The sequence below is a fragment of the Globicephala melas genome, chromosome 6 (genome assembly GCF_963455315.2).
Source record: "Globicephala melas chromosome 6, mGloMel1.2, whole genome shotgun sequence".
Classification (NCBI taxonomy): Eukaryota; Metazoa; Chordata; class Mammalia; order Artiodactyla; family Delphinidae; genus Globicephala; species Globicephala melas.
Genome location: NC_083319.1, coordinates 22,418,376 through 22,440,975, shown reverse-complemented (window position 1 = coordinate 22,440,975; position 22,600 = coordinate 22,418,376). Strand labels below are relative to the sequence as shown.

Genomic DNA, 22,600 nt, shown 5'->3' with positions numbered 1-22,600 from the left:
GCAGAAGATCAGTTATAAGAAGGTATAAGAGGTCTAAAAGAACATGGTGTGCTGCATCTGACTGAAACACAGAGTGGTAAGAGATAAAAGCAGGACCTAGATTACAGAAGGATTTGGGTAAAATGCTGAGAAATTTTTACTTTATTTTGAAGATCATCTGGTTCTACTAAAAAGTTTTAAGTAAGTAATATCAAACTTCCTCTCCTTTAAGTGGGAAAAGACAGAAATAGAGGTGAATAAGTCAACAATACCCATGGGTGGAAAGGAAGCTACAGAGGTTTACATCAAATGACCCCAAGCTTACAATGAAAGTGGGATTATCTTGCTAAGAAAGGAGCACTGAGATACAGGATTTTTAGAAAGCCTCACCTAAAGACTCAAGAATTTAAAGTGACTATTCCAGAGGGCCAGGCTTACACTACTCTCCATCACTTCTGAAATTTGAGATCTAGCTTCAAAGCAAGTATTAAGGAGAGCTGTAGGGATGTTCACAGCAACAGCAAAAGTTCAAAGTTATCTACAGCAATCATGAAATAAGTGAATTTTTAAAATAACAACAAATCTAAAAATCAATGTTTGTTAAATGAGTGATAAGAATAATCGTAAAATAGCTGACATTTATTGAGCAGTTTCCACGCAGGACAGCCCTTTGCATTCCTTAGCTCATCTGATTCTCACAACAACTGGAGAGGTGCTATTGTCATTCCCATTTTACCCTGTGAGGAAGCAGAGGGTCAGGAAGTGAAGTTAACTTGTCCAGCAAGTTACTGAGCCAGCAAGTGGCACAGTCAAGATCTGACTCCAGAATCCATATTTTTAACCTTATCAGACACTGACAGTTGAGCTTAATTCAGCTGAAGTGTCTGTCACTGTGAGACACCCTCGGGAGCCCTCAAACATTACAAAGACCTAGAAACTTGCATGACCACACATACCTCACCCAACCTCCTGCCTGTCCAGACCTGTGATTCAGCTGGATGACAGGGGAAAAAATCAGGAGGAGCCAGGCTAAAGGAAACAGCCCTCTTCTGATGATCTAAGCTAGGCTGCTTCCTAGAAGGATCCTATGGAAAATCACTATTTATGGTGGCAGACAATCATGCCCACAATTACATACTTTCTTTTTTATGACAATTTTTTAAATTTTAAGTAGATTAACTACTTAATTTTCTTCTAGCAATATTATCACCTTAAATATTGACTCATTTCCTATATTTGGTTATCCACTGCCTGCAATCCTCTATAAACCCATAAAAATTAAGAAATCCGCTGAACCAGTCCCTCCCCCAGCTAAACTGACAACAGTTAACCTCTGTCAGTAAGCCTACAGAATTACCAGCCTCGGGCATATAGTATTTTGTCCCTATCAGTTCCCCTTATTACTCATTCATTTATATTCATTTACTCATTAGTAAACTTTTTAATTGAAGTATAACATATAGCTGAAGTGCAAAATTGAGAATGTATGGCTTAATAAATTTTCACAAAGTAAACACACCTTTGTAACCACCAGAAGTACAAAGGCCCTGCACCCCACTGACTAACCCCTCTTCCTGACTTCTAACGCCATATTTAAATTTATATAAATGGAACAAATAGGATGAACTCCTGTGTTTTTCATTCTATATTATATCTGAGATTCATCCATGTTGTTGTTCACTTTCACTGCTCTAGTAGGAAAAAAACAGAACTTATCCATTCTGCTATATCATGATAGATATAAGATTATTTCCAGTTTGGACCATTACGAATAATGCTATGAACATTCTTAGCTGTGTCTTCTGGTGCACAGATACACACACTTCTGTTGTACACAAACCCAGGACTGGAAATGCCTGGTCATGAAGTATACATATGGTAAGCCTTAGAACATTTCCAGTTTTCCAAAGTGGTTGTACTAATTTACACTCCCACCAGCAGTGGTCAGTTTTTAATTTTTACCTATTCTAAGAAGTCAGAATATACAAGGTTCACTGTAAAAGAGAATTCTACATAACATATCTCATTTTCCTTAAAATAGTGATATGTCAGTAGAAGTCTAAAACTTATGTCTCTTGGGAATTCCCTGGCAGTCCAGTGGTTAAGACTCGGCGCTTTCACTGTCATGGGCCAGTGGCCGATCCCTGGTCGGAGAACTAAGATCCCACAAGCCACGCGGGGCAGCCAAAAAATAAATAAATCAAAAATAAAACATTTCTCTTTCACCCAATTTATCCACAAATTATCAGCTGCTACTCTACAGGTATCCTGCTTAAGCCTAACAAACATTATGAAACTGACAGTCAGGAGCCCTAAAATTACAGAACTGAAAGTCAATACTAGATTAATCCCTAGTGTCACTGACTACAAAATTTTACATACTGAAATTATTTATATGTAAGCTTTTATTAAAAAATACTCTGCTTTCACGACAGTCTTATTTTATATGGTAAAAAAAGGTCTAATAATTGTAACTGCATTCTAGATTTGTGATCAATATCTACATCCTTTGTTTTATTAACAATTATATAATAACCAAAACTCCCAATTATCATATTGGTTCTACTTGCAAGAGGTATTAGTATGAGTACAGGACTGTACAAATCATGAAAGTCTGACCAGGTAGCTATATTTCAAAGTAAATAAAAGTCTGACCGAGTATCTATACTTCAAAACAAATAAAAGGGAAACACACATCGAGCCTCTACTACCTGGAGTCAAAATAACATGCAGGCAAAATTATGTTATTGCTTTCAGACATTCTTTTATCCTCAACTTTCATTCACTGACCCCTCATGTACTGAATTCACTTTCACACATAAGCTAAAGAATGAACGTGTTTGCCATCAGGTGAAGGCAAAGCCTGGCAGAAATCATTTAGTCTTGGAATTATCTCTCACGTGTAAAGTCGCTTGTTAGTCATGTGACACAAAGCAAGTTATTTAACTTCTCTGAGCCTCAGTTTCTTCCTAGATAAGATGGGAATAACATGAGCACCTATACCCCACAGAGCTGTTAGATGAGTTGTAATGAACTGAGACAATGTCCACATAGGCATTTAATGCTTTGCACTATTATCATTTTCTGAATCACTTTCCCCCATTTGCAGAAATCAAATGATAACATTTCACAGGCTATTATGAGGATTAAATGGAAGGATATGTCAGAGTCTAGCATACTGCTTAGAATGTAAACAGGTGTCTCAGCTGTTAGATCTCTTTTCCCTTATTCCAGAAGCTTTCAAACTTACTTAACAACAAAACCCCTTTACCAAGAGAAATCTGATATGTAAAAAAAGCAAACAAAATTAGTATTTTACAATATAAATTAAATATACAAGTTCACAATGATTATATCTCTCTCTATTCTATTTTCTTGCTTTTTCAAATTATAATAGAAAAACACATTTATTACAATAAATTAAGTGAAAAATCATAATTATCCCTTTTCCCTAGTCCATTCATAGCCACTCGAAGACACCAGTATTAATACTTCGGTGTTCATCTTCACATCTTTCTCTGTATCCACAAAAATTTCTACAAACATATTTATATCTTTTTTTTTTAAATAGATCTTTATTGGAGTATAATTGCTTCACAATACTGTGTTAGTTTCTGCTGTACAACAAAGTGAATCAGCCACATGCATACATATGTCCCCATATCCCCTCCATCTTAAGCCTCCCTCCCATCCTCCCTATCCCACCCCTCCAGGTCATCGCAAACCACAAGCTGATCTCTCTGTGCTATGCTGCTGATTCCCACTAGCTATATCTTTAGATTTTACTTGTTTACTTTTTACAAAAATGAGCTATATGTCATTCACGTTAGCACAGAGTCTGCTTTGTTTCCAGTTAAAAATATATAAGCTTCTTAATTTAGACCTAACTCATTCTTTGTAGTAGTTGCATAATATTCCATGGGATTCAAAGTTGTTTTTAAAAAATCATCTGTACGACTCATCACAGTAAACACATTTTCGTATATTTCCTTCAAGCTTTTTGTAAAAAGTTTAGAAAATTTCACCAATAGATCAAAGTCAGCATTATTTGGAATATGAGAAGAAAATCAAAGGAAAATTTCTAGGGAAAAACCTAGTAAGAAATAATAAGAAATATTGGGATATACGTAAATGTAGAGCTGATTCACTTTGTTATAAAGCAGAAACTAACACACCATTGTAAAGCAATTATACTACGATAAAGATGTTTAAAAAATAAATAGATAAATAAAGGACAACATGAAAAATAAATATAAATGAAAAAACGAAGAAATAAGAAGGTAATTACTATTTCTAGTAAGAAATATAAGGGAAGGGGGAGAAGGAAGAAATCTGAACAAGATAAAATAATTTACTTGATGGGTAACTGAGTAAAACATCTTGTTTACTTAGATACAAATTGATGACTGAAATGTTAAGAATGTGGATAGAATTGCTTGATTAATCATTATATTAAAACAGAATATAGGTTATCAAACTCTTAAACAGAAAATGTGTGGCAGGAAGAGGAGAGAAGGGAGAAGAGGGAGAGATGGAAAGAATGAGAACAGATCAAGTGATGAGAAAGGTTAATAACTGGAACTGATGTACATGCCCTCAATCCAAACCTCAAAAAAAATGTGACATCTCAATTACATTGATGAAGATATGCAGCTAAAGTAAATAAGGTTAAGATTGCTGGCTGGGGCAAAGATTCCTCAATCTAACTTACACCAAAGGAAAACACTGGCTACAATACTAGTCTTAGATGATAGAGGTATTGGGGAAAGAAATCTTAAATGAGATTTGAAAGATAAGAAAAGTAAGTAAAAAAATAAATAAATAAAATAAAATTAAAAAAAAGAAAAGTAAGTAATACAATACAAATTACTAAGAAACACAAGACCTTAAACTTGTGCATCAAAACACATCAAGGAGGCGCAAGAGGGAGGAGATATGCAGATATATGTATGCATATAGCTGATTCACTTTGTTATACAGCAGCAACTAACACACCATTGTAAAGCAATTATACTCCAAGAAAGATGTTAAAAATAAATAAATAAATAAGGACACTTAAAAAAAAGCGCATCAAGGTCAAACTATTAAAACTAAAAGGAAAATCAGAAAAACTACAACAGCAGCAGGAGATTGTAATTCACTATTAATTTACAACAGGACTGGAAGATAGGTTTCTTGAGAAATGAGAGCAGTGTTGAGTGGCCTATCCACACACTGAGCTCCATATTCCACCAACAGGAAATATTTTTTTAATCTTATGAATAGTTTTTATGAACATCAGAAATAATATGCTTTAAAAGACTAGAACATTTGCTCACTGTGGTTTCAAATCAGAATGCAGTAAAACCAGACAAATTTTACACTATTTTAAAACCAAAAACAATGTTCTTATAAACTAATTATTAGGTCAAAAATAAAATAACCTAATACTGCTCACCAGTGTAACTATGGGGTATAACCAAAATAGTAATCAAAGAGAAATCCGGAAACTGAGGTCATTTTCAGTTCTGTTTTTCTGTTATCTGACCTTAATGAAGTCACTTAATCATTCCAAGCCTCAGCTCCATCTATAAAATGGAAATAACACCTACACCTCACATAATCTTGTGAGTATTTAAGTGATTAGCATTTTTCCTGGCACATAATGACCTTTACCATTACGTACTTTACAAACTGAAATCTTATGTGAGAAAAACATATCAAAGGAAAACAAAAAAAGGAGTAATTTGAATAAAAATAGAAGAAAAATACACTTGAAAAAATTAATGTAAAAGCTCTTTTTCCTTTTAAATTGGCCCATTAAAAAAAGCAAACCTTTGGTAGGAACAAAAAAATTAGAAACAAGAATGGAATTTCTCCACTTGAATGGTAACAGAATATTAAGAATAATAGTATGATAGACGTGAATAATATACAACTGAACATATAAAGTAGATGGTTAGAGACGAATGATTTTCTACAGAAGATAAAATACAAGGAAACATAAAACTCCTAAGTAAATAAGTTTAAAAAAAAAGAAAAAAACCCTACTGAAAATACTCAGCCGAGAGGCCTGGACTAATGCAAAAACTTCCTTCTGTTTACTCTCCTCTGCGCCACTGCAAGTCTTTCTCCACCCCACAGCCAGAATGATTATGTCACTGCCACCAATACCCTTTCAAATGGCTGCCGCTGGAATCCCCATGCCTGAACTCCTATCACTCTTCCTCTGGTGCACAGGGTGCATCTCTGTGGCCTTGTTCAGCTCCCTGAAGGTTTTATACTCAGTTCGGGCTCAGAATCTCTACACAGGGCCTTCTCTGCCTTTAGTGGTCTCCCCATCTCTATGCCTGGCTACTTCCTACACACCTCCCTTACACCCTATACTTAATTTAAATCAAGTCCCCAAATATATTCTTTCATACAATCCTTTGCCATCTTAGCATTTATTGCCATTTTAACTCTATACTCTTTGCCTTATTGTTTAATACTCATCTCCCCAAGTAGACGTTTCTTTCCTTCACCAACGTATTCCTAACACCTGGCATATAGAAGGTACCCAGTAAATATCTGCCAAATAAATGATGAGACTGATGAAGCTAAATAAGGAAACAGAAACCAACACATGAAGGCCTTTTATACCTAGTTATTCTTAGGGTAAGAAAAGGCCATAGAAGAGTTTTAAATAGGAGAATGACGTGATCAAACACGTTATCTATCTTAGCAAAGCAGCATTAACAACAGGCATGTCAAATACGTGACAAGAATGCCCTATTCCTTCCTGTAAATATAACAGACATTCTTAAAGATACTCTTTCTCCACTGAACTCAAATCAGGCCTCAGAATCCCTCTCAGGGCAGACCTCCGGGAAGGTCACTGCCAATCAATTACAGTGGCTCAAGGATTGAAACCTGATGATAGCTCAAAAACCCAAAGGTCTAGTATAAATACACGAGAAGACAAATGAATTATTTTAAAGGTGAAGCACCCAAATGTTCCATGTAGAACATTAGGTTAAAAAAGAAACTCTTGATGTGACAGTTACCCAGCTTTTACTAACAGTTCTTCAAAAAATTCTAGAACAGGAGCTGTACAACAGTATCTTGCTTTTAAAAACATTTCTTTTGCTTACTTTTAATTAAGGCCATATTCACTGTCAGCCAATGATTAAAGAATATTTTTGACCCATTACCACCTGACTTTCATATTGGACTCAAGGGCATAGATTTTAAATCAGACCTCCATACATTCCAGAATAAATATCTCAATTATGTCATCCAGTACTGATGCCAAGTGTACAGCTGGAGCTAAATGCAGCTGTGCTAAGCATACAAAAGGTACTTTTAAATCGTGGAAGCTGGTCCTAGACTTACTGTCCATTTTGAAAAGCCTAATTGGGATCATGAAGCTAGATTTCAATAATGGGAACAGAAAACTCACTTCATAAAATACATCCATTTATTCACTATTTAATTCCCCCAACTGTCCCAGCATGCTTACCTTTTTACGTACTCCTTCTTGGGTGCTGGACAGCTTGAGCAAAACAGGAGGAAGGAATTTAGATATAATATTCTGTAATTGTTCATCTGTTTCAGCATGGCCAAGTCGTAAAAAGACTCGTTCAAGCTGATCTACAATACAAAAAGAGAAAAGGATAACTTAGCACATCAAACAGAACTAAGACTAATCACTTTTATAGCTTAATCCTTTTTTCTATACTGCAGATCCTTCAGCCAGAACTTTAACCATAGCTAGCCCTGTATGCAGATGATTTTGACACAGCAATGAAACAACACTAAAAAGGTTTACTAGCTAATTATACTGTCTTACAACTGTCCTGGTCATTTAACCTCTAGAAGAGAGGAAAACAAAGACAAAAACAACAAATTTCTCTCCTATTTACAAGGTTATTCCGTTTTTCTAAAGGATGTGGATACTAGAAAAGATACAAAAGTTTTGAAGAAATCGTCTAGACCTAGCTAGCAGAGCCATGCAGGAGAACTTTAATCATATACCAGGGATAATATTATATCTTTGGTGAAACCATCTTACTGATGAAATTTCTTCAAAGACAGAATCACTGCCCATTACTGCTGGAATTAGCCAAGCAGAATGTGAGAGACAAATTTCCACGAAGAAAGCCACTGAGAAACATATTAACACCAAAGGGATGCTCTCAGCAAAACCCAGGCAACTACAGAACAAGCAACTAACACACTCAGAGCTTCTGTCTCTTCAATCAATACATTGCAGGGGAGGGGAGAGTGCTGAGGTGAAAGGGGAACCTATCAAGGGCAAATGACTGGATACTTGATTTTTTTTAATTATTGTTAATTTTTTAGGTGTTACAATGGTATTGTGGTTATGTTTGTTTTTTAGGGGTTCTTACAAAAATTATCCGTAAGTGATTAGGGAGCATTCTAAGGCACTGGAAATGTCCTACATCTCAATCTGCATGATGATTACACAGCTATATACATTTATAAAAATTCACAAGCTCTATCCTTTCATACTTTCTACTGTATCTATTATACCTTAATTTTAAAATTTAAAAATAAAAAACAAAAAAAATTATTTAAAGGAGTCCTTTTTCTCAGAGATAAAGACTAAAATATAACTGAAATAACAGTTACTTAGATTTACATCAAATAATCAGGGGTGTACTGGAAATCTGCTGAGAGTAAATTTCAGACGTTCTCACAAAAAAAAAAGGCAACTGTGAGAAAAAGACATCTTAATCAGCTTGACTGAAGTAATCATTTCATTATGTATATGTGTATCAAATTATCACATTGTACACCTTAAATATATATAATTATTTCAGAAACTAAAAATAAAGTCATGGCCTCATTCAGGTCCTCATTTTAAAATAAATAAATAATTGGGGGTGCTGGGGTGAGAAATGGGGAGGGGCCATATAAGTGAAACCAAGATTGGTCACTAGCTGATAACTGTTCAAGCTATGTGATAGATACTTAGAATTTGTACTTCTGTATATGCTGGAAATTTCCATAATAATTTTTTACAGGAAGAGATATATATACACATATAGATATAGATATGTGTCTCCAGAGGGAGCCTAGAAGCAGTCACAACCTGGCACAACCTAGTAGCAACAAGCGCACCCAGCACCCGGATCCTGGGTTTTTAAACACCCTTCTCCAGTAAAAGGAGCCAGACTCTTGGGGAAATGGCTGATTCTAGGGCTGGGGCAGGGAAAAAACAAGATGAACCTGAAGCATCCTGTAGGGCCAGAAGGGAAACAGGGCCTGATAAGTCAAAGGGATGCAGGAACCACCCTGAAAGAGCTCCATTATGGCCAAGGCTGGAATAAATTTGAGGAACCAAATAAATAACATAGTACTGGATTCTAACCCAAAGTATAAAATAAATTTACATGACTCCATGATATAAATAAATGACTGAATGATTAAATGCACTGGGGAAAAGAGACAAGTCTTTCTTACAGAATTCCAAATAATTATGTAGCTACCTCCCCCTACAGGAGGTAGAGCTTAATTCGTGCCTCTACCCACCCCTTGAGGGTAGACTAGATTTAGTGACTTGCTTCCAAAGAACAGAACAGGGAAAGAGGAAAATGTTAACTTTACAGTGGTGAAACCTGATAAATTCTGTTTTAACCAAGCGATGCCATGTGGTATCAGGATCACTAACATGACAAGAAAGGCATTTCAACTCTGTGGTATTCCTTCCAAAAACTCATAACCCTCATCTACTCATGAGTAAAACAAAAAACCAACAGTAACACCAAGTTAAAATACATTCTACAGGCTACCTGGCCAGTATTGCTCAAGACTTTCAAGATTGTGAAGAAAAAAAAAAAAAAAAGAAAGACTAAGAAATTGTCACAGACTAGAGGAGTCCGGGGAGACAGACAGGACATCTAAATGCAGTGTGGGATCCAGTGTGGGACTGGATCCCAGAACAGAAAGAGGACATTAACGGAAAAACTGATGAAATCCAAATAAAGTCTTGAGTTTAGCTTTTAAAATTAATACTAAGGGAAGGAAGGGAGGAAAGGCAGGCAGGCTGACTCTGAGATTATCAGACCAAATGCTTCTATTTGCTAATAGTTGAATGCTACTATAAAAGGAGCTCCTAGGAACAGTGGATTCAATCCACAACATCCATGGAAGTTACAGGTAAGGAGTCTCTGCCCCAGCGCCTTATAGATCTTAGGCAGTGGAAACTGCCTACAGATTTTAGCTACAGAAACTTAGAAGAACCGTTCTGCGGAAGAAGGCCGAAAGTTAAATTCTTCATAACAAACTGACCTGCAAAATCTGTGCCCAAGGCTTAAAAAAAAAAAAACCAAGTGATATCTGGTCCTTTTCATTTTTCATACAACCATTTGGGTGCTTCCTATGTATCCCCAGCATAGCACCTAACACTTTCTACTCTCCCTCACTAGAAAGGAAAAGATAACATCCTCAACGCAGTAACACTGTTTATGATGGGAATGTGGGAATGGAAAGAAAGGGCACCAAACATCACACGGGGGTCCTTGTCAAAGAAGTCAAGCATACCCAAGGAAGAGGCAAAGGAAGAGGATCGATGTAACACTGCTGCGTCATTCTGACAAACATCTATACTTTAAATAAACGATCATCAAACATGTTCAAACTTTATGAAAAGAAATGTAAATACAAGTGCAGATATAATCAACCACTAACTTTTTCAGCCTACCAAAGTTAGCAAAATATGGGCAAAGATTCAGCAACAGTGTGGTGCCTGAATCCTGCTGTTAACGGCACTGAAGGGTGAACCCTGTGCCTCTACCCTCAACCCTGGAAACTGAGCCCCGTGAAAGTGAGAATCCAAATTAGGCCTTTGCCCCCAAACGTGTCTATTCAGAAACAAGAAGGGATGTAACCAAAAGTTCTGAAAATTCAAAAGGAATCTAAAACTCAAGTTCACCTTTCACAAGGACTCAGTGTTCAGTTGTAGGAACTGAGATCCTCCAGGTCATCACCAAAGTATCTGAGGTATGACAAACATTACTTTAGAGTCAGGGGCAAGTTCTACCCTCTCCACAATTTTGATATTACTCCTCTTATTCAAACTCATATTGAGTTAATTTCACTTACAAGAAAATTAAAGACATCACTATAACCTCAGATAGTCACTGTTAAAGGTGGGGAATATATTCTGAACTATTTTTTCCTATTCATACACTAACATTATTTTAACCTAAAAACTGGAATATGACACATACTATTTTACAATTTGCCTTTTTTTTCCTTTTAGTTAACACAAACATATTATCTAAAACCCTTGGAGCAATAGATGTCTCAGGACTTTTCAGATTTTTGAATTAAAATAAAGTGTATATGCTGTGTACTTCAAATAACCCTATCCACCCTGTGTGTTCTAGGGCAGTTCCTATAATTAAATACATTCAGATTACTGCAATAAGACATACGGATGCTCACACTAAGTGGGATAGTCAAAGATTTTAAAGAACCTCATATCCATTCAGGTCAGGTTTTAATACCCAAAGAATTACACTAAAAAAAAAAAGTGTGGATATGTATAAAATCGTAAATATCTTTGCACAGCACTAAATAAAGATCTAATTGATAAAACTATGCCTATAGAAGTAGTATGATTTATTTAACTATTTGTGCTATTACCAGATTTACAGTACCATAAACGATGCTCCAAAGAACATCCTTAGATATGGGGATATACGTATATGTATATGTATAGCTGATTCACTTTATTATACAGCAGAAATTAACACACCACTGTAAAACAACTATACTCCAATAAAGATGTTAAAAAGAAAAGATGTTAAAAAAATAAAATAAAAAACAAAGAACATCCTTATCCATGTGTATCTGTGCACTTGTATGCGTTTCTGTAAGCTAAAACCCTAGAAATGAAACTGCTGAGTCAAAGGGTAGGAGTGTCAAGTTTAAGAGATTTTGGAAAAATGTCCTTCAAAAAGGCTGTGCTCATTTATACCACCAGCAGTATATGTACGTACCAATTTCCCTATACTCACTCCTACAATGAGTAATCAATCTTATAAGTAATCAACCTTAGCTGACTATGATAAATTTAAAAAATCTCACTGTTGTTATATATCTTTTATTACTATGGCAAAGTTTATTTATTTATTTATTTATTTATGGCTGTGTTGGGTCTTCGTTGCTGTGCGCAGGCTTTCTCTAGTTGCAGCGAGCGAGGGCTACTCTTCGTTGCAGTGCACGGGCTTCTCACTGCAGTGGCTTCTCTTGTTGCAGAGCACAGGCTCTAGGGCGCGTGGGCTTCAGTAGTTGTGGCACTTGGGCTCAGCAGTTGTAGCTCGCGGGCTCTAGAGCGCAGGCTCAGTAGTTGTAGTGCATGGGCTTAGCTACTCCGTGGCATGTGGGATCTTCCTGGACCAGGGCTTGAACTCGTGTCACCTGCACTGGCAGGTGGATTCTTAACCACTGCACCACCAGGAAAGTCCCTTATTGGTCATTTGAAATATATTCTTCAGCAAATTACTTTATTCTTTTGAGTTGCTGACTTCTAAAAGCTTTTATACAATATTGAAAAAATTACCCCCTGTTCTTTCATACATTAAAATACTTTTTTCCTAGTATGCCTTGTGACTCTATAGCACATTCTTTCTTTTCATATCTAAGTTTTTTAAACATAAATTTACCATTCCTTTGTTTCATGGTTTCTGAGTTTCTAGTCATGCTTAGAAATGCCTTTTTAACTCTAAGATTATAAAAAATATTATATTCTGCAGAGAAGAGTTAACACAGCGCGCCTGAGACTGCTATCCTTACAAGGCTTTGTTTGCCAAGGCTGGTCCTTGTCTGCCATCTGGAGACTTGGATTTCAGGAGGGTTCCCACAGTTCCCAGAACTGATGAGAGTTACTCGCTGTGCCTGAACTGTTTGTGCAAACAATATGCTTTATGCTCAACCGTGCTTTCCTCCTGAGAACCTAGAATTCTAGTACGTGTTAGGCAGAAGGTGCCAACGTGACCAGCACCAAATAAAAACCCTTGGTAATGAGTCTCTAAAGAATATCCCCGGTAGACAACATTTCACATGTGTTGTCAAAACTCACTGCTGAAGGAATTACGCGTGTCCCATGTGCCTCAACTGGGAGAGGACTCTCGGCAGCTTGCACCTGGTTTCCTCCAGACTCCACCACATGTGCCTTTTCCCTTTGCTCATTTTGTTTTTTATCCTTTTACGGTAATAAATGTTAGCCATGAGTACAAATATCTGCAGAGTCCTGTGAATCCTCCTAGCAAGTCATGGAACCTGGGGGTGGTTCTGGAAACCCTGACACACATATTTATCTATGTTTTCTTCTAGCTCTTAAGATTTTCCTTTCCGTATCCAAGTCTTTAATCCCACTGGAGTTTTTTTGGCACATGAGGGATGTAAGAAACATAGTCTTTTGTGGGTTTTTTAAATCTTTTTCATTGTGAAATAAAACATTTAGAAAAATGCGTACAAAACATAAGTGTAGCTTAATGAGTTATTATAAACACCTATGTAACTATTGCCCAAGTCAAGAAAAAAAAATTTATTATGAAACTTGTACAAAGCAAGGTTTCTACTCCACTTGGAGTTGGAGAGGACTGAAAGACTGTTGAATATAAAAAAGCACAGTGAGTTTTAACGTCACGGAGGTAATTACAGCCAAGCAAGAACTAGAATAGGGTCTTCTGACCTTCAGTCTAAAAACCCTTACCTACCCATGCAACTGTCTACAACGTTGACCCTGTATTTTATATGATACTATCCCTGTATACTGCACCTTCTACAGGGAGCCCTGTTTGAGAGAATCACCAAAAGGTCATAAGAATTTGCCTCATTCAAGTGGTATTTATGACAACGGGAAAATGTACAAATTCAAAGGTCAGAAAACAACACCAGAGAAAGCTCACTACTATGAATAAGAAGCTAAGACCAAACATGTCAAACTAAATTTACCCTTCCTCCTTCTCCCTGCTCTGCCAAATTCTCTCCTCCATCAAGGCCCAGCACCCTGCTATCTTCACCCTGTGAAGCACTAATTCCCCTATCTAGATCACACATTCACTCACACACTCATTCAGTATGTACTGAAGTCCTACTGTGTGCCAGAGCTTGGTGGTCAGGGGTACAGAGTAGAGAAGGACGAGGCAAGGCTGGTGTCCAGGTTTAGCACACGTGTATGGTAACTGCAGTAGAAAGAAAACAACAGAAGGCCTGAGATAGACTGCTCAAGACAAGAGCATTTAAGGATGGAGGAAGGAGAGTCTGAAAAAGGGAAGGATAGGCAACAGACAAAAATAGGAAGAAAACTGAGTATGGGGTCATAACAACTCAGGAAAGAAAAAAATGAACTAGTCAGGAAGAACTGGAAAAAGTTCGTTTGCCCATTTAAAAAAAAAAAACCTAAAAAAATCCTTGCAGGTAAATTAATGACACAAGTGTAAGAAGCAAGATTTTAAAGCTTTTAAAAGAAAAATGAGAAGGGAAAATTAAAACGCAAGCACAGGGCATTAAAGACTAACAGGTTAAGATTTTAAAATATCATAAAACACACTATAAAGTAAAAGAATAAGCTATAAATAGCTACAATGTTTTTAAATGAAAAGAAATTGAGTACAGAATATACTTTTAAAATTCCTACAAATCAAGAAAAAGCAAATTAATCCAAAGATTTTAAATGGACAAAGAATATAAGCAGGCAATTCAGAGATGAGAGTCATATATTTAATAACACATAAAATGATGCTCAATCACACTGATCAGGAACACGTAAAATTAACACAATAATGAGATACAATTTTGCACCCTACACATTAGAAAAACTCTTCAAATGTTGGCAAAGACTGGAAACCAACCAAGAGGAACTCAGGCTCACCACTGATGGGGTGTACACTGATACAATCTCTGAGGAACAAAGCTCTAGTTCAGGAGCCTCTAGTGAGGTTCAAGAGGCACATCCCCTTCAACCCAGCACTCCTGCTCCAGGGGAACATACTCTAGAGCAGTGCCCAGCTGCAAAGTAGCGCAGCTGCAAACTGTTTGTCACCAGCCCTCTAAGAGAAAAGGAACACTTCTTGCTTCACTGAGAAAGTCTTACCAGGATAAGAAACATTAAATAAATTAACAGTGAGAGTTGATTTACATTCTGCCACAAGTTCCCTATTTGCAAGACGTAATTCCCCAGTCCTCAGACCACACTTCTTTGTGTATCACTGTCCTGGAGAAAAACTCCCAGGGAAAGACAAGCACAAGGACACTAAGAAACTGTTCATAGCCACGGGGTCAGTAAATGCAAAAAAAAAAAAAGGGAACAATCTAAATGTCAGTCAACAGGAAAATGGATAAAGAAAATGTGGCAGGGTCATACAACAATGAAAATAAGCAAGAGTCACATGTCACATGGACCAACATGACAATATCTTAAAAACTAAGATCAAACAGAGAAAGCAAGTTGCAGGATATGTACATTATGGTTCCACTTATGTCAAGGTTTTAAATGCAATACATGCATTGCTTATGATATGTACAGCACAGGAATGACAACCCTTGGTCAAGGAGATAAAAGAGAAGAAAAAATGAAGGGGAGAGGAGAGAAAAAAAAAGAAAGAAAAGGAAAATTTGTAAGGGGTAGCACAGGGGGTTTGAATTGTATCAGTAATGTTTATGTCTTTAAAAAATAAAAGACCTGGAGCTTCCCTGGTGGCGCAGTGGTTAAGAATCCGCCTGCCAATGCAGGGGACACGGGTTCGATCCCTGGTCCGGGAAGATCCCACATGCTGCAGAGCAACAAAGCCCATGCGCCACAACTACTGAGCCCGTGCTCTAGAGCCCACGAGCCACCACTACTGATCCCACATGCCACAATTACTGAAGCCCGTGCACCTAGAGACCATGTTCCACACCAAAAGAAGCCACTGCAGTGAGAAGCCCATGCACCGCAACGAAGAGTAGTCCCTGCTCGCTGTAACTAGAGAAAGCCTGCATGCAGCACTGAAGACCCAACGCAGCCAAAAAAATAAATAATTAAAATAAAAATTTTTTAAGTTAAAATATAATAATAATAGCTAAATAAAGACCTGAAGCTAATAGCAAAAAATGTACAGATTTGACAAATATGAGTGGGACATACCTAAGTGTTCCTAAGATAATTCTCTATACTTTTCTTCATACTTGAAATATTTCATTAGTTAAAAAGAATATATACACCATAATAATTGTTTTATGATACTACATAAAAACAAGAAAATACATCAGTAATTTTTCTTCTTTATATTTTCATGTACTTTTCAAATACTCCAGTAAAAATACATTTCTTTTTAGAAGAAATAACATACAAATTTTTTAAATGAATCCATGTTTCAAGGATAAAGAAATTTAAATCACAGAATTTTACAACTTGAAAGGAACCTTAAAGAACATGGAAGTGGACTTCCCTGGTGGCGCAGGGGTTAAGAATCCGCCCATCAACGCAGGGGACTGGGGTTCGAGCCCTGGTCTGGGAAGATCCCACATACCGCGTGGCAACTAAGCCCGTGCGTCACAACTACTGAGCCTGCGCTCTAGAGCCCACGAGCCACAACTACCAAAGCCCGTGCACCTAGAGCCCATGTTCCGCAACAAGAGAAGCCACCACAATGAGAAGCCCGTGCACCTAGAGCCCATGTTCCGCAACAAAAGAAGCCACCACAATGAGAAGCCCATGCACCACAACAAAGAGTAGTCCCTGCTCCCCGCAACTAGAGAAAGCCCACGTGCAGCAATGAAGACCCAATGCAGCCAAATAAATAAAATAAATATATAAATAAATTTTAAAAAAAAGAATATGGTAGAACAAAAATAAGAAAGTTTACTGGTAGAAATGCAAAACGGTATAGCCATTTTGGAAGACAACAACTTAGGAAAACTAAACATACTCCTACCATACAATCCAGCAATCATACTCCTTGATATTTACCCAAGGAGTTGAAAACTTATGTCCACACAAAGACCTGCACATGGATGTTTACAGCAGCTTTATTCATAATTGCCAACACTTGGAAGTAACCAAGACGTCCTTCAGTGGGTGAATGGATAAATAAACTGGTACATATAGACAACGGACTATTACTCAGCACTAAAAAGAAATGAGCTGTCAAACCATGAAAAGACATGGAGGAACCTTAAAGGCATATTACTAAGTGAAAGAAGCCAATCTGAAAAGGCTACATGCTGTATGATTCTAACTATATGACATTCTGGAAAAGGCGTAACTATGGAGACAGTAAAAAGATCAGTAGTTGCCAGGGAGGAAGAGGAAAGGAAGGATGAATATGAAGAGCACAGAGGATTTGTAGGGCAGTGAAAATACTCTCTGTGATATTACAATGGTGGATATATATCATCATACATCTGTCCAAACCCACAGAATATACAACACCAAGAGTGAACCATAATGTAAACTATGGATGTGCAGTAATTATGATATGTCAGTGTAGGTTCATCCTTCGTAAAATATGTACCATTCTGGTGAGTGATGTGGCTAATGAGGGTGGCTATACAAATATGGGGGCAGGGGTTGTATGGGAAATCTCTGTACCTTCCTGTCAATTTTGTTGTAAACCTAAAACTGCTCTTAAAAAATAGTCTTTAGGGCTTCCCTGGTGGCGCGGTGGTTGGGAGTCCGCCTGCCGATGCGGGGGATGCGGGTTCGTGCCCCGGTCCGGGAGCATCCCACATGCCGCGGAGCAACGAAGCCCGTGCGCCACAACTACTGAGCCTGCACTCTAGAGCCACAAGGCACAACTACTGAGCCTGCATGCCACAACTACTGAAGCCTGTGTGCTTAGGGCCCGTGCTCTGCAACAAGTGAAGCCAACTCAATGAGAAGCCCACGCCCCCCAACCAAGAGTAGCCCTCGCTCGCTGCAACTAGAGAAAGCCCATGCGCAGCAACGAAGACCCAATGCAGCCAAAAATAAATAAGTAAATAAATATTAAAAGAAAGAAAAAAAGATTTTAAAAAAAGAATAAATATATTCATTTACTTTCCATTAAATAATTCTCTAATTCATATTATTTGCTTGTCTTTAATTTCTCTATCTAAAGGGAAAGATGGGACCTTCCTTCCTTCTACCCCACAAGGAAGAAATAACCAGTAAAGGTTTAAGGACTTCACTTCAGTGTTATCTACCATTGGCCACTGATAATTCTGAAAACATATAATTATTCCTGAGAAATAAAACTGTCCACGTAAATCACTCATTCTTCATATCTCTCCAAAAAAATACAACATTGGCTTCTGAGTCAAGGAAGAAAGGCTATTTTTTCACAGGATTATAAAAGGCAAATACTGGCTTTTCACTCATATCATGACTTACGGAAAAAATATTTTAAAAAATAAAAAAGAAAGAAGGAAAGAGGGGCTTCCCTGGTGGCGCAAGTGGTTGAGAGTCCGCCTGCCGATGCAGGGGACGTGGGTTCGAGCCCCGGTCCAGGAAGATCCCACATGCCGCGGAGCGGCTGGGCCCGTGAGCCATGGCCGCTGAGCCTGCGCGTCCAGAGCCTGTGCTCCGCAGCGGGAGAGGCCACAGCAGTGAGAGGCCCACGTACCGCAAAAAAAAAAAAAAAAAAGAAGGAAAGAAAAATAAATCACTTTCCTCAGATGAATCACCTCTTCATGACAACTTGAACATCAAAACGTTCCTTAGAAAGTGCAAGAAAAACATTACTGTCAAAAAGACTAGGGAAAGGGCTATATTTAAGGTAGTGGTTATCCTTATGTGGTGGAATTTCAGAGGATTCTTTTTTGGCTTACTGGTTTAATTCTATGTCATTACTAACTTATTTCATGAGCGTGAATTAAAAAGAGAAAATGGTTATTTCAGTGTGACAGGTTTAAGATTTCTTTACATTTGTTTAAATTTTCTACAAAGAACATCATTTTTTTTCTGAATGTGAAAGTAAATTTTAAATTATAAATCAGGTTAGAAGCCTTAAGTGGAAGCTGAGATTGAAAGGGAAAGCTGAAAATACTTGGACCACTGCCCATTGCATCATAAATCAATTAATAATCTACCGTTACAGGGTATTTTGAGAAAGATCTGTCAAGTTACTACCAAAATACATGCGACTATAACAGAATAATTTCACAAGGAAAACAGTCTCCCTAATAGTATTTAACTTCTTCTGCTTCACACATATGTAAATACATTATAGTCACAAGGCAGTTTCACATGGCCTTCTGAGCCTCAGAAAAACATTGTGAGGTGGGCAGGGATTATCTGCATTTGAAGATGAAAAACTGGGGCTCAGGATCTGACTGACTTGCCAAAGGTCACCAAGCTAATGACACAAAGAATCACAAGTTGAACCTAGAGAGGTCTTTATCCTCCAAGTGCACAACAGAACACAGTACCTCCCTCTAAAGTACTATTTACTGAAGTAGGTAATATTAGCTTCAACTTACAGATGAGGAAACAGAGCCTAGAATTCAATGAGAATGTTGACGAAGATTACAAAGGTAGTAAGTAAGGGGCAGGGCTAGGATTCAAACTCCAGGCGGTCAACTGCAAACCCAATGCTCCTTCTAGTATGCTGAATTACAGCACAGCTGAGGCAGAGAAAGTAGGCGGGGATGACACTAAGCCTTACTAGATAACTATGCACAACATGACTTTGTACCCTGACCACAGCCAATGTGACAGGAATGGTCCCTTTCCTCAGGAACTCAGAATTGAGACCAAAGAGTCAAGCCTCCCTTGAGTGCCTGGACCTCTAAGAGTAAGCCAGGAGATATGACATGGGCATCTTCAGCCTACGCCATGGAGCACAAAATCACAAGAAGCTGGTCTGAAGAAAGAATGGCAGGGGGTGCAGAGAGAAGGTGAAGAACTGGAGGACATCTAGTCCTTAGTTCCAAACCCCTCCTGAGGGTCCCTCTTATTTCCATAAGACTCCATGATTCCTTACAGTAAGTGCCCCATTTTTGCTTATACCACCTTAGCACTGTGTCCAAATGCAAATGGAAGGTTTTTGCTAAGGGGGAAAAAAAATCTACTTCCATAAAAGTACAGTAAAAAATAAGCAGCTAGCACATGTAGCATATGCCGGAGGTGAGTATCAGATGAGAGAGGAAGTCCTTCCTAAGAGTAGACCAATCTAGCCACAAAGCACCTTCTTGACCATGCATCTCACTGCTCCCCAACAGGTGTCCAAACTGCAAGAGCTTCTTAAGTGCACCATATGTTCTTGCACAATTCTTTTGATCAACCAAGTCCCTCATCCAGGAATACTCTACCAACCTCTCCTGACCATTTCTCCATCTCCACATATCCAAATCCTCTCCATTCACAATCCAGCTCAAATACTACATGCTCCACACTTACACATCCCATCCTGGCCCTACAAACTCCCACAGACCTTTTCTACATCTCTCCTGGCACTTGTTATCTTTTGCTGTACATTATTTAACTGCCCGATCATCCCTTCCCTAGACCGTAACAGCTCTTTGAGGTGTGACTCCACCTGAGTGCCTACTCATTTGCTCCATCCATCTCCAGGGCTCCTCAGGTTGAGAAACTGACGTAGTCTCTTGGTATCCCAGCATTTAATTCAGTGCCTTACAGAAAGAAGTTGCTCAAATCTCTGTTGAGTGTATGAAATGTTAATTCCTCATATTTGGAAAAGCCATTTAGAAGTTTATACATCTAACATCTGTGGCAAAGGAAATGAGGGGATTAGTTGCAATTCATAACACCTGACATCAGAATCTCTTGGACTACATGTTTTTATTTTTTATTTTTCAGTTTATTTTTATTTTTGGCTGCATTGGGTCTTTGTTGCTGCGCGTGGGCTTTCTCTAGTTGCGGTCAGCGGGGGCTACTCTTCGTTGCGGTGCGCGGTCTTCTCATTGTGGTGGCTTCTCTTGTTGCACAGCACGGGCTCTAGGCACACAGGCTTCCGTAGTTGTGGCTCGCGGGCTCTAGAGCACAGGCTCAGCAGTTGTGGCACAGGGGCTTAGTTGCTCCGCAGCATGTGGGATCTTCCCGGACCAGGGCTTGAACCCGTGTCCCCTGCATTGGCAGGCAGATTCTTAACCACTGCACCACCAGGGAAGCCCTATGTTTTTAAAATCATGATAAGTGCTTAAGGTTTTTTTAAAAAAAAAAAGAAGAGGAGGAGATAAATTCTGGAAGGTCTGACTGTGTGACAGAACTATTCTGCTCCAAATCAGGAAGGGTGCAGTAGTTACTGCAAAGAGAAGGATAGGAGAAAAAAAAAGATGGAAGGGGAAGACAGACCAGGAAAGGGCAGAAAGTCAAGCCCTTTCCCCATGACTCACCACATCTAAGAGCTAAGAGCTCTTGAAGAGCTAAGTGAATTCTTGAAATGCTTGGGAAAAGAGGTGTGTGTGTGTGTGTGTGTGTGTGTGTGTGTGTGTGTGTGTGTGTGTGTGTGTGTGTGTGTGTGTGTGTGTGTGTGTGTGTGTGTGTGCGCGCCAGTGAAACAAGCGGGTTTCATGTCCAAACTGACATGGGTGGAACCAAAACACCATTTTCAGAAATGGGAGCCCAGAAGCTAAGAAAAGCTTAAGTTAAACTAAACTAGGAAATTCACAAAAATTGGATGTGATAGATTGCAGGGGTAGGTGGGTGAGTACCTCTGGACTTTGACAATCTTCAACTAGGAGTCTGAGGCTAAAACTATGAATAAGGAAGCCCTAGCTGGCATCTAGATTTTCTATGTAATACTCAATCCCTTCTGGTAGATCAATCTACCAGAATTAAAAATCTAGGACTTCCCTGCTGGCGCAGTGGTTAAGAATCCGCCTGCCAATGCAGGGGACATGCATTCACTCCCTGGTCCAGGAAGATCCCACATGCCACGGAGCAACTAAGCCCTTGCGCCACAACTACTGAGCCTGCACTCTAGGGCCCACGAGCCACAACCACTGAGCCCGCACACCACAACTACTGAAGCAGGCGCGCCTAGAGCCCATGGTCCGCAACAAGAGAAGCCACCACAATGAGAAGCCCACGTACCGCAATGAAGCGCAGCCCCCGCTCGCCCCAACTAGAGAAAGCTCGCGTGCAGCAACGAAGACCCAACGCAGCCAAAAATAAATTGATTAATTTTTAAAAACTCTAACCAAATACTAACTGGTAGTTTAAGTCCACATCATCTATTGGTTCCTATATACCATTTCAATTCACTAAATGCCACTCTAATACTTGGCAAAATCTAAATGAGGCCAGTAGGATACTTCTTTAGGAATTAATGCTTAGAACTGTGATGTCTACTTCTGTGTTTTTAAATACAGGCTTGCCCCCATTCCCCACTTTTTTTAAAAAGAACTCATTAAACACCAATGTATTAAAAGGAAAATGTTGAAAAGTCCAGCAGTAAACACAAATATAGTTAAGTCAGGGGTTGGGGGAGGATTCATTCCCAGAAAGAGATAATCCATCATGGTTCCTGCGGGAGTTGCCTCCCTCCACCCAGGGCAGTCCAAGAACCAAGGGGTCAGTAGATAAGAACCTCTGCAGGCAATGAGGTCCTGAGCAGGAGGTTCCTGCTGACAAAGTCCCTGCTGATACTCCTTTCCCCCAGAACTAAGGCAATCCGACAAGCCATCTTCCTGTTCCCTAGCT

General features: G+C 38.6%; 1 protein-coding gene across 4 annotated transcripts in view; it reads right to left on the bottom strand.

Annotated features, from left to right (window-relative positions):
• ECPAS (Ecm29 proteasome adaptor and scaffold) overlaps positions 1-22,600 on the bottom strand; it is a 103,146-nt gene that overhangs the window by 68,774 nt on the left and 11,772 nt on the right. For all 4 annotated transcript variants that reach the window (XM_030859024.3, XM_030859025.3, XM_030859022.3 and 1 more), the window contains one exon: positions 7,460-7,590. In XM_030859024.3, coding sequence (XP_030714884.1) covers positions 7,460-7,590 — 131 coding nt within the window. The remainder of the gene's footprint in view (positions 1-7,459; positions 7,591-22,600) is intronic.